Genomic DNA, 13,562 nt, shown 5'->3' on the forward strand with positions numbered 1-13,562 from the left:
TCTTTTCCACTCCTTTGTATTTTTACCTTAGCAACCAACATTTGCTGTTGGTTTTCAATCTGCTGCTGTTGTCTGGCAGCCATATCTTGAAGTTCTGAAAGCGTGAGTTCAACACGTGGATTCCCAACCTGTAGAAAGCACAAAGCACTACATTAAGATGATTATTTGTTTACACACATTGAATTTTCTGACATCAAAAACCAGACATCAGTAGTCTAGAACGTTTCTAAGTCCCAATTAAAATCTAAAATACATTTTCTTTTCTTTTCTTCCTCTGAGCTTTGCCAGAGTTTTACGCATTTGGATTGCAGCTAAAAAGCAACCAGCAAAGGGATTACAAATGCCACAAATCAGATTTTCCAGAAACACAAGATCAGAATTTCATAATATGTAATTTACTTGTTTGTTTTCTGTTTCTAGGTTTCTGAATACCCTTGGTTCTATGGGGGCATTTGTTCTATATGTTAGATTTGGTACATGGCCAAGAGATAACAAATACTTGATGTTCCTGGGTAGTTTTTTTTGTTGTTGTTTTGTTTTGTTTAAGATGAGACTTTTTCCTTAATTATGGTGAATTATGTATTTTGTGAGCAAAAGCACATGCAAGAATTAGTTTCTAACAATTATTATTCGAAGTGTAGTCTCTTTAAAAATCTAAGAGTCTTTCAGGCTCTGAACCCTGTGGGGAGAGATGGGCTTGAGAACCCGAGCTCCAACCCAAGTCCACATCAAAGCACTGTCCTACACAGATATTTTTACAGCTCTAAGTCTGTGGACCAAGGCTGGAATGCTTGCTCTGAGAGGCAGTGCAGACATGCCCACAGAGGGGCAGTAAGAGAGGCACCCCATCCCTAATAAGAGCTCCCATAACAGAAGAGGAAGGATGGACCTCTATAAGAAGGAAGGCAGTGGGAGGCAGAAGATAGATAATACCATGGGGAGAGAATAGAATACAAGGTGGAAGAGAAAAGTTAACATGAAAAAGCAAGGAAGTGGATGAAGAAGAGAAGCAAATATGGAAGACAAAGAACGAGGAGAAAACAAATGCTGCAACTCAAAGAAAGAGAAAAGAGAACAGGAAACAGTACACAAAAACAAAAATGGTACAATGCCACAAGAATGAGTAAGACAGAAAGAGACAAAGGAGGGGGGGGAGATACAGAGAAAAAGGGAAAAGCTGGAATAGATACATCTTTTAGGTTCAATAAGTATTTATTTTAAATGTGTTTATTTTTATTGAATTTCTATGGCAGATTTCCAGTTTCTGGCCTAAAGGTTGTCTCTCCGCCCTTATTTAAACTGAGCAAGTTACATGTGATGTCATCATGAATCATCTCAGTGGTCCTCTCTAAGAAATCCTAAAGACAATTCTGACTTTTGCCAATACATATATAAGAAAGAATGCACACGGGGCTTTCTTTGTTTTTAACTTCCCAGTGAAAGTAAAGATTTTCATGCTTCAGACAGTCATAAAAATTCCTCATAAGGATTACACACAAGATGGTCATCACAAGCTTTAAAGAGTTAAAAATCCTATTTTTCCCCCACAACAGCACATGAAAGCAGTTTTTCTCTAGTGGCAATAAATATTAATAGAAATGAGAAAAATATATAAATAGAAAAGCCTCCATTTTTTGATGACCTAGTACTGCTTAAGATCCACTTTTTGGCAGATTTAATAAAAATTAAATTGAGGCCAATAAATTACTGTGCTGTGTTTTAACAAATTTTGCTTGTGAAAGGTAACAAAAACCTTCACAAAACTGAAGCCAAATCATCTAATATTTGGACAATTTTAAACACTTTGTTAATGAGGAGCAATTATTGAATATTATTTACAATTTGTAAGGCACTTTGAAGATATGAAATGCTAAGTATTATATTGTTTTAACAGGAATACAATTACTATTCAAATTATTTCAATAATTTCATAATCTTTTATTAAAAAAACCCAAGTCATTTGTACCTACACGCTCAGGCCTTCTACTCTGTGAAACATGTTCATAAAAAGAATTTTTTTAAAAAAGTGGGAGTAAAAAAACAAAACGAAAGTAAATTCCAAAAGTCAAAACTGCTCTATATCTCTCACCAAACATCTGCTCTGCTACGCTTAGATAAATGAATGTTGCAATACCAGAACTTCACTATAATCTTGTCAAACAGAACATAGTATACCAACACCTGAATAGTAGGAAGAGTTGGTAGGCGAAAATAGTGCAACTTTTGTTACAACTGGTTTGAAATGTAATGCAATCAGCAAAGTTTAGTAATGAAACAGGCAGGCTATTGTGCTGGCAATGTAATCATTCTACATTCAATGCAGCATTTGAGCCAATGCGTAAGATTACATTATTAATAACAAAGTTAATGTACAACATATCCTACCCCATTACAATCACTCTCACAGAAAAATCAAAGGAAGTTAAAAAACGCTCCGGAAGTGTTGTGAGATGAAACTCAAAACAATGCTTACACGAGGGAAGAGAGGTTTTAAGATTCATAGACAGGGCAAAGCAACAATCACAGGGAAATCTAAGCCAAACCCCACATCTCCTGGCATCTGAGAGGAGACCTGGTTAAGAGTCTCTGCTCCTTGGTCCTCCCAGGTTGCCTTGCATAGTTCTGTAATGATCTGAGCTGCCAACAGATCCTGCCATACCAGTATCTTTCCCAAGAGAGGAAAACTCCTGCTCTGAAATCCGCCAGGTAACAGAGAAACAGGGCACTTGAGTAACTGACCTCCAGCTCTGGTACACACTGCTCTGAAAGCTACAGATCTCCAGTCTTTGTGTCCCTGCAGAGTAGTTTCTTTGAGGTGCAAGTAGTGGGGAATGGAAAACAACGATTTTGACAAGCTCATATTAAGGTGGGCTTTCTGCTTCTTTGTTGCCCTTCACAGTATAGAATGAAAAGAAGCAAAAAATTTCCCTAGTCAGAAGAACAGACTTTCATAAAACTACTGTATATTCATACTGCAACAGGGATTGCTGCCTAGGAGGTGGGGGGAGAGGGAGAGGAGGAATGGCAAATAATGCCATTTTAACTTTTTTATATTTTATGTATAACAATATCTTAACAATATCACTGTAACTTCATAGTCTTCCTAAGAGGTCATTCTTTACAACACGGAATATTTAAAATGTTCCTTTCAGGTGAGTGTCCTTTTTATCCATTTGCACCCAGTAATAGCATAATAAAAAGTAATATGCACATAGTCATTTCCTATTGTCAAAGCACCGCACAAACACTTAGCTAATCCTTCAAAACATTCCTGCAAGTTAAGTATCATTCCCATTTGACAGATGAGGAACAAACAGAGAGGGTAAGTACTTGCCCAATGCTACATACGAAGTCAATAGCAAAGCAAGTATCAGAACTCAGGAAGGTTTCATATTCTCATAACCAAACTTATTCCAGTATACTATTCTGCCTCAATATCTGCTAATTATTTCAAACTTTGAATTAAAATTGAACTCTGAATCACACTTCACTTTTATGTAAAGGGAACCCAAATTATTTCCATTCAAGTTTTTATTTTATATCCATCCTGAAATTCAGATTGGAAATAATTTTTATAGACATATTTTAATTTAGAATACAAGCTGTTTGTCTGTCATCACTTATCCTACCGTAAATGAACAAATGTGCAAGTTTGAGTTTAACTATTGAGTTTAACTGAATATATGAATTGTATATACTATTACATACACTCACACACGAAATCAGCTCAGATGCATGAAAGCAGTTCAGGCACTAGGGAGATCCAAATTTGGAATATTTCCTTTGCAAGCTGCTAAGGCATCAGTATGGTATAGACATGACTTACTTAAATTCCAGAGGAGAAAAAGACCGTCCACTCGGTGAACACCTCCTGCTGGTCATATTATGGAGCAGAATTAGAGCAGAATCATATTGGAAATAGTAGCCCAAGTAACCCTACTCCTAGTAAATGTCAGCATCAATGGAAGCTGTTTATAAAAGATGAATAGGTGATGAATAGGGTAGGGTATGGAATAGTGGCCCTAAAACAAAGGGGTATAAAAATACTGGCATAATGTCTAGATCAGATACAGAACACCTTTGTATTAATTTGATTTACCAAAAAGAGAAAATCCTAGATAGTAGTTTGTTCTAATTTTTTAAGTAGCTTGACTGTAACAGACATCTTTTCCACAGTATTCTCCCTTATAGGTCTCATACCTTGCCTAAGCTTCCTGCTTACTATTACCATTAAATGGCCAAGACATTTTACAATGAGCTATATATTAAAGCAGGGCTCAAAATGGAAAAGAAAAGTAAGTTCCATCCACAAATCAGCATATGTTCACTTAAAAACACAAAGATAAGATACCAAAATGAAATGCTGCTCCTAGTATATTGTGTACATGTTGAAAATAATCACAACTGCTCTGTTGTGTTCCTTGGGCATGACTCCCTGTCAATAGGGCTCAGATACTCTCTGGGCTCAGCTGATCTTCTTGGGCTTGGATCCCCCAGCTGGGCTCAGGATATCCCTGATCTTTGTTGTGTTTGGTGGATTTCAGACTTGGCTCCTGACTGGTAGGGCACAGATGCTTCCTGGTTCTCCCTGCTTAATGGCTCCAAGGGTCAGAATGGGAAAAACAGGTAGTATTCTCCCATGCACCACAGACTTTATACCAAAATGAGATACCACTTGCATTAAACTGTGCAGATCTTCAAAGTCCTTCCTTCTTGTATGCTTTGATCAGCAGTCAAAGTTGGCAATGTTGACATTTAAATTATCATCCTTAAACTTCAGACTGCCCCCTCTCTTCCTGCCTAAGACATATGGACGCAATCCACACCTCTCAGAGCTATTGTTAAGAATGTCTACAGACTCAGGAAAACATCACTGCATCAGGTTATGTCTGTTCACATTTTCAAGATCATCATCCCAACAATAAGGCTAAACACATTTGTTTCAAAATGAAAGCTCAGATCTTGGAGTACAAAATGACAACCTTTAAGAAAATAATTGATTTTCAGAGCCGCCACAAGCCATCCCCAGTTTGACTCCCGATAACTAAGAACTCAGCGCTGCTCTAGATCAGTATGTTTTATGCATATCTTTTAAAACCTATTATTATGCTTAAACACATGCTACATACAGAACAGGAGAGCATAAATTCATACATTAGCCTCTCCATATAGAAACCTCCGAGAATATTTGTATATAAACTAATTTTATAGTGCAAAAACATTTAACTTACATACATAAAGGTTTTAAAAAGCTATTTATATAATCTGCAAAAAAAACAAACAAACAAACAAAAAAACCGATCGCCCTGACAGCCTGCATTTTAGATACAAATCTTCTCTAAAACTTCTAAATATTTATTTTACTGAAAACTATTATGGCTAAGTGCCCTTCACTATTAAAATAACTACACAGTGTTGCGGAGGAGAAGAAGGGGAGGGAGGAGATTTAAACCTGCAATTTCACTCACTGCTGCTGCTGCCTCCTTTTCATCCATATGATAAATGAAGTACAGAAACCAAGCAAGATTCCTCTTCAGTTTCAAGTTAATTATTTTCAGAAAGATAGTAAAAACCAACATATGTTAGATATCCCAAGTATAGTAGCATAGTCTTTGAAACAGCAGGAAATTTAGCAAAAAGGCAAAAATTCCAACATATTTTCTCTGTCAAGATCTAGTTGAATAAATCAGTTTGTTTCAACCACTTTATCTTTACTGATGTAGTTTATAATAATCTGTATTCAATTCAAGCAAAACTACTGTGAAAACACAGGAAAGTTTGGAACAGTTAGTCAGTCAGTTCAAGTCCTTCTTCAGAAGTAACTGTTGTGTTACAGTATTATGCAAAACAGCACAGTATGTATCCTTAATGAGATCATCATCCTTCCAATACATTTCTTCTACTCATACTAGCTATTACATGGTGTCACTCGCCTTTCACAACAAACCTGAACCTATTACATTTAAGCCATAAAACATCTTCCTATTCCTGCAACAAGGAAAATCTACCTCCTTTGGGATTGCACTTTTTACAACAACAACAACAAAAGAGCACTGCAAATATCTCCTCCTCCAGATTCCATAAATTCACTTGCAATATAGTTATAAGTTCCAGGAGGCGGGTCTGCTGAACTGTAACTTTCTTTACATTCATCACTTGGGAGTCTTACACTCTAAAATGAACTCCTAAATAAATATTGTTGGTTCAGTTATTAAACATTACAGATGTGTAACAAACTACCTCCCATAAACAAAAGCGTTCACAAAGTAGTTCCCATCTATGCCCACGAATTGCTTACAGGTAGTAAACATTTTCAAAAAATGTTGCACCTGTTTTGCTCATCGTATCATCTCGAAAGCTCATCGGGCAAGAAGAATTTGCAACAAATAACAAGGCTTGAGGAGAGGAAGGATATCCGAGTGGTTGGGGCAGGGGCTTGGAATATGGAAGACAAAAAAACGGTTGCTTACTTTCTCGTAACTGTTGATCTTCGAGATGTGTTGCTTACGTCCATTCCACATTAGGTGCGCGCGCGCCGCGTACACGAGCTTCGGAAACTTTTTCCCTTAGTGACTCCTGTCAGGCCGGCGGGCATCCCAAGTGGCGCCACTGCGCCATGCATATATACCCCTGCCAGCCCGACCCCCTCCAGTTCCTTCTTGCTGGCGACTCCGACAGAGGGGTAGGAGGGTGGGTGGTGGAATGGACGTGAACAACACATCTCGAAGAACAACAGTTACGAGAAACTAAGCAACCGTTTTTTCTTCTTCGAGTGCTTGTTCACGTCTATTCCACATTAGGTGAATTACAAGCTTACCTCTGCAGGAGGGTAGAAGTCACGGAACAACTGCTCGGAGGACCACTCTGCCAACTGCCACGTCCTCTCTGGCCTGCTGGTTGACCGCATAGTGGGTTGTGAAGGTGTGCACCGAGGACCAGGTGGCTGCTCTGCAGATCTCCTGGATCGGGACCTGTGACAGGAACGCCGTGGAAGTCACCTGCGCCCTGGTCGAGTGGGCTGTGACCGCCGGGGCCAGAACACCTGCGAGCTCATAGCACGCCCGGATGCAGCTTTTAATCCAAGACGAAATCCGCTGCACCGACACCGGGAGGCCTTTCATCCTCTCAGATACGGCCACAAACAGCTGTGTGGATTTGTGAAAGGGCTTGGTTCACTCCAAATAGAACGCCAGCGTTCGACGCACATCCAGGGTGTGCAAGCCGCGGTGACTCGGGTCCATATGGGGTTTCAGGAAGAACACCGGCAGACAAACGTCCTGGCCCAGATGGAATTGGGAGACCACCTTAGGAAGGAACTTGGGGTGCAGCCGGAGGTGCACCTTGTCCTTGTGAAATACTGTGTACGATGGCTCAGAGGTAAGGGCCCTCAGTTCGGACACCCTTCTGGCTGAGGTAACGGCAACCAGAAATGCCACCTTCCAGGAAAGGTGGAGGACAGAACAAGTAGCAAGGGGCTCGAAAGGGGGTCCCATGAGTTTAGAAAGGACCAGATTAAGGTTCCATGGAGGGACTGGGGGGCGGGAGTACAGGAACACCCTCTCCAACCCCTTAAGGAACCGTCCCACCATTGGGTGAGAAGATACCAAGCCCCCCCGAGAACCCCGGATGGAAGGCGGAGATGGCTGCCAGGTGCACTTTGAGTGAGGAGGGGGCTAGCCCTTGCTGCTTGAGGTGCAGGAGGTACTCCGGAATGGCCTGCACCGGGGCCTGGCCCGGCCACACCTGTCAGGGTTCACACCAACACGAGAACCTTTTCCACTTGGCCATATAGGCCGCCCTAGTAGATGGCTTTCTACTGCCAAGCAGAATCTGCTGCACAGGAAGGGAGCACTGGCTCTCCAGGGCGTTTAGCCACAGAGCCTCCACACCATCAGGTATAGCGACTGCAGGTCAGGGTGGCGAAGCCGCCTGACGTCCTGTGTAATGAGGTCCCGGTGTAGGGGCAGGACTACTGAGGCCTCCACCGACAGCTCTAGGAGCGATGGGCCCAGGCTGGGGCGATGAGGATCACCACCGACCTGTCCCTGCACACCTTGTGCACGAAGGGGAGAGGGGGCAAGGCATACATCAAGCCCCCTCTTCACGGGATCGCAAATGCGTCCACAAGTGAGCCCCGGGCTGCGGCCCTGGAACGAACAGAACCGCAGTCACTGGGCATTAGCCCTGGTGGCAAACAGATCTACCCAGGGAAACCCCCACCTGCGGAAGAGCGAAAGCATGACTTCTGCCCTGAGCGTCCACTACAGGGAGACCCTACACTACAGGGAGTCCACCAGCTCGTTCCGCACCCCCAGGAGATAGGACGCCTCGAGGTGAATTGCATGGACTATGCAAAGGTCCCAGAGGAGGAGAGCCTCGTGACAGAGTGGTGAGGAACAAGCCCCGCCCTGTTTGTTTATATAAAACATGACAGTAGTGTTGTCTGTCAGAACTGTCACGCTGTGACAACTCAGAGTGGCGTGAAAGGTCTGACAGGCAAGACAAACCGCCCTGAGCTCCTTCACGTTGATATGGAGCGAAAGCTCTCCTTTGGACTACAACCCCTGCATCATGAAGTCCCCCAGGTGAGCCCCCCATCCTTGGTCTGATTCATCCATTACAGCATCAGGTCCGGAAGTGGGGCGGCAAAGGGGATGCCTTCGCAAACCACAGGCTGGGACTGCGACCACAGCAGGGAGTCCAGCACATCCCTTGGGGCTGTCACTATCAAGTTCAGGAGGTCCCTGCCTGGGCGGTACACCTGAGAGAGCCACGCCTGCACAGTCCTGACTCTCAGTCTGGCATGCCTGACCACGTGCGTACATGTTGCCATGTGGCCCAGCAGCCACAGGCAGCACCTGGCCGTTGTCATTGAAAACTGGCGCAGGGAGGCCATTGCTTTTTGGATAGCCCGGAATTGGGATACCGGAGGGCTTGCCCTGGCCTGCATCACATCCAGGACCGCCCCTATGAATTCCACTCTGTGTGGGTACGAGCGTGGACTTGGGGACGTTGACCAGGAGCCCCAGTTTGCGGAACAATCTCAGGGCCACCTCCACATGGTCCCACACCTCCGCGTCGGATCGGCCCACCAGGAGCCAGTTGTCGAGGTATGCGTACACCCAGATTCTCTGCCTCCGTAAGAAGGCCGCCACCACCGCCATGCACTTCATGAACACCCTTGGGGCCACGGCTAGACCGAACAGGAGAACCACAAACTGGTAATGTTCTCGGCCCATGGTGAAGCGTAGGAACCGTCAATGTGCTGGGGCGAAGGCCCATCTAGGATGGGGCGAAGGCCCCCTTTGGCCTTGGGGATGAGGAAGTACCGGGAGTAGAACCCTTTTCCCCTTAGGCCATGAGGCACTGCCTCTACCGCCCCTAGCAGTGAGCCAACTTCCTCCTCTAGGAGATACTCGTGAGAGGGGTCCCTGAAGAGGGACGGGGAATGGGGAGGGGAAGAGGGGAGGGAGGCGAACAGCAGCAAGTACCCGTTCCGCATCGTGCGTAAGACCCAACGGTCTGACATAATGGTGGACCACGCACAGGAGAAATGGGACAGGATGTTCAGCAAACAAAGGGATGAATCCAGTGACTGGTCTGGTACGCGGTCCTCGAGCGCACCTTCAAAAGCCTGGCTTAGTGCCTGGCTGGGGTTTGTGCTGGCCTTGGTTCTGGCATGGCGCATTATTGTTATTGCATCATCGCCTGTTATCCCTGCCTCGCCTATGGTAAGGCTCATGCCTATGGTGAGGCTGGTACTGGCGTTGAGGGGGAGGCTGTGGCTTAAAGGGCTTCCTCTGGGTCGCCGGGATGTGCATACCCGGCGACTTGAGCGTAGCGCGCGAGTCCTTGAGGCTATGCAGCCTCACGGCTGTCTGGTCCGAGAAGAGCTCGGACCCTTCAAAGGGCAGGTCCTGGAGTGTATTCTGGACCTCAGGGGGCAGGCCTGACTCCTGGAGCCACGCCGAGCACCTCATGACCACCCCGAAGCGATTGTTCTCGCCACCGCGTCTGCCAAATCCAGGGAGGCCTGGAGAGAGAGGTCTTGGCTACTGACTTGCCCTCTCATCCACCAGGCCCGTGAAATCCTGTTGGGAACCTTGCGGGAGGTTGTCCTTAAACTTCCCCACCACCGCCCAGGAATTGAAATTGTGCCTGTTGAGGATGGCCTGCTGGTTAGCAGTCCTCAACTGAAGGCCCCCAGATGAGTACACCTTTCTACCAAAAAGGTCCAGGTGTTTCGCCTCCTTGGCCTTTAGGGCTGGGGCCTGCTGACCATGGCGCTTCCTTTTGTTCACCCCCAAAACGACTAGGGATCATGGACTCGGGTGGCAGAACAGGAACTCCTAGCCCTTAGATGGGGCAAAGTATTTACGCTCCACTCCTTTAGCCGTTGGAGCACTGGAGGCTGGGGTCTGCCATACACTCTTATAGTTAGACTGGATGGTCTTAATGAGCACTAATCTGGATGGACCTTCGGGGCTCAAAATGTCCATCATGGGGTCCTCCTGCTCAACCATCTCCTCGGCCTGCAACCCCAAATTTTGGGCAACTCTGCGCAGCAGTTCTTGGTGGGCTCTAAGGTCTATCAGTGGAGGGCCGGACACCTCTGTACCCACCACCACCTCATCGGGCAAAGACGAGGAGGTTAGCTACTGCTCGACCCCTCTGGTTGGTCCTCCTGCTCCCCATTTCCCATGGTAGGGGCCTCCGGCTCAGATCAGGGTGGGAGTCCATGGGATGGCACCGACTCGGTGCCGGACTCTCCAGTCTATGCTGGGGGAATGCTGGAGGCCTGGATACTGTTGCCTTCGGCACCATCTGGCATCAGTGCAAGGACCGGGACCGCTACACCAAGTAAGTTGCCCTGGACGGGACCCCTTGGTGCTCCTGATAGTCCCATTGAGGTTGCCAGCTCCCTTGAGGGTCCCTGCTTTCTGGCCCTGGTGCGGGTAGCTATAGCAGCCGGAGCCGGACTGCAGCAACGCCAATCGTGAAGGCCATGGTGGTGCCAACGATCTGTGCCGGCAAGAGAACGAGCGGCTCCTGGCTGAGTGGGACTGGGAGCGGTACCAGTATCACCGGGACCGGGACTGGGACTGGTGCCGTCTGCGGGAGACCTCTGGTGAGGGCCGTCTCAACTCCTCCCGGTGCCGGTCTCTAGGCGGTGCCGGAGACCGGCATGCCCTTTCTGGTGCTTTCTCGCGTCAACTCGCTGCCGGTGCCACAACCTCCTTCTGGGACGTTGGCAAGTGCGAGTCTGCAAAGTCGGAGCTCGACCGGGACCAATGCCGGGATGGTGTCTTCGAACGGCACACCATTGCTGGCTTACCCCTCGACAGCACCCGAGGCACGGGCACCAGAGGGTTCTCCCCATACAGGAGGGGACTCACCACCGACAGCTCGATGAGGTCCTTTGCAGCCTCAAAGGTGCCAGGCATAGAGGGCTGATCCATTACGCCCTCGAGCCCATCGTCCGCACTGAGCTCACTTAGGTCTGGGCTCTGTGGGGCTTGTGCTGCTGGGACCACCTGTGTCAGCACTGGTACCGCGGGCTTCCCGCTCTTGTCGGCACTCGGGGCCTTGGGAGGCATCAGCCTCCTGTGCGGGGAACGACCATGCCTTCTTTTAGGCTGCACCGGGGGCCGCACTGGGGAGGACGATCGGTGCCGGGGCCTAGCCTGGCGCTCCGGGGCCAACAGTTTATGGTGCTTAGCCGGTGCTGGGTCTCTCGACGCTCCAGGGCACTATGCACCGAGGAAGCCTGAGCCGGTGTCTGGCACTCCAGACCTGCCGGCTGCAATGCAGTCTCCATCAACAGTTGTTTTAGGCGAAAGTCTTTCTTTCCTTGTCCTTGGTTTAAATGCCTTGCAAATCCCACACCTTTCAGTTTGATATCAGTCCCCCAGGCAACGTAGACACAAGTCGTAGGGGTCACTAACTTGCACAGGTTTGCGGCACATGGCGCAAGCCTTGAAGCCGTGGGCCTGCGGCATGCCCCGCAGCCCAGGGCAGGTGCTGGAGGCCTCCAAGCACCTAATAACTTAAGTGTCCACAATCTGTATGTAAACTAACTGATGACAGCTACTCTAAAGGCTAAGGGACTGCTCTTCTACGAGAGAGAGAGAGGTTGTTCCAACACCGCCACGGATGGTAAGAAGGAACTGGAGGGGGTCAGGCCGACAGGGGTATATATGCACGGTGCAGTGGCACCACTTGGGAGGCCCGCCAGCCCGACAGGAGCCGCTAAAGGAAAAAGTTTCCGACGTTCGTGCATGCGGCGCACGCGCACCTAATGTGGAATGGACATGAACAAGCACTCGAAGAAGAAGATTCAGTTTCCTGTTCTGCCAGTTCCCTGTGTGATCTTGGGCAAGTCACTTAGCCTCTCTATACCTCAGTTGCCCATCTGTAGACAGGTATTGCCAGGATAAAAACTGCCCATTTGAAACATCACGAAAAAGTGATGTCCCTATGAGCTGGTCATGGAACACCTACGTACAATGAGGCTTGAAATTTTAATTTCCGATGTATGACTCTCCTGCTGGTGGCTACCATTTTGCGGAACACTAATATCTGTGGCACTGGCAATGAGAACCAAAAGTCAGATTATAAACCAGTTCTGTACTATTCTATTGCTAAACCATCCCAAGAACTGCCTTACCATTTAAACATTTTTATCATTTATAAAATATATAAGTGATTAAATAATTACTTCCACATTTCAGTCTGGGTACTCTGAGGTCTATTTTCTTGATCCTCTTGTTTCTTCTCGTCTTCCTTTACTTCTATCCCAAAACCATGCTGTATCTCTCCAGTTGTCTACCCCATCTCCTGGCATGTCTCCCTACGTCCCTAATTTGCTTATGAGTCATAAAGAAATGGCTCATCTACAGGCAGCCTGGAAGACTGGCAGAGGAAATTCTGTGTGAGTTCAGATGCAGTATTTCTTCAACAACCAGAACATCTGTGTAATACAGACAGACATTGTTAATCAGTGAAGATAGATCCCAGGAGCTTCCATCCAGCCCATTTCCTAAGACCCTATCCTTCAACTTAAAGTGAGTATCTCAGCTGGCTGTTAGCTGTACTGCCAACCCCAACTACTCAAAAGTTGTAAGAAAAGCCCACAAAACCATGAGATTTAAAAAATACACTGTGCTGGGAAGAAGCCTTCTGAGTTCAGTCTGGTCACATTTTCCAGGTTTTCTCCATAACCACAAGGGAAAAGAAATGAAATACAATGAAATAAAATAAAAAATAAAATAAAATAACCAAAGAATCTCAGGATTCCAGGAGCTGTTGCTTGAGGAAAAACAACAAATATTTTGCAACTCATAATACAGTCACAAGAACTGGCAGCATGTGTTAGCTATAGTAGAGATATCCATTACAAACCCTTAACCAGTAATTCCTGTCCACCCTATTCTCCCCCTCCCCAAGGACAGAAAGGAGATGAAGATACTGACACTGCTTTTTCCCTCCCTAGAGTTCTGGACCAGGCCAGTGCAGCCTCCAGTATCGCCAGTCTCCTGAAATAGGTGGCTGTTGCCCAGGGC

General features: G+C 46.5%; 1 protein-coding gene across 4 annotated transcripts in view; it reads right to left on the reverse strand.

The window, feature by feature from the left end:
* PPP1R13B (protein phosphatase 1 regulatory subunit 13B) overlaps positions 1-13,562 on the reverse strand; it is a 142,078-nt gene that overhangs the window by 30,697 nt on the left and 97,819 nt on the right. For 3 of the 4 annotated variants that reach the window (XM_077819459.1, XM_077819457.1, XM_077819458.1), the window contains exon 5: positions 27-128. In XM_077819459.1, coding sequence (XP_077675585.1) covers positions 27-128 — 102 coding nt within the window. Of the gene's footprint in view, positions 1-26; positions 129-3,826; positions 3,847-13,562 lie in introns of those variants that run through there. The other variant, XM_077819460.1, reaches the window with a different exon arrangement.

Source organism: Eretmochelys imbricata, chromosome 6 (genome assembly GCF_965152235.1).
Source record: "Eretmochelys imbricata isolate rEreImb1 chromosome 6, rEreImb1.hap1, whole genome shotgun sequence".
Classification (NCBI taxonomy): Eukaryota; Metazoa; Chordata; order Testudines; family Cheloniidae; genus Eretmochelys; species Eretmochelys imbricata.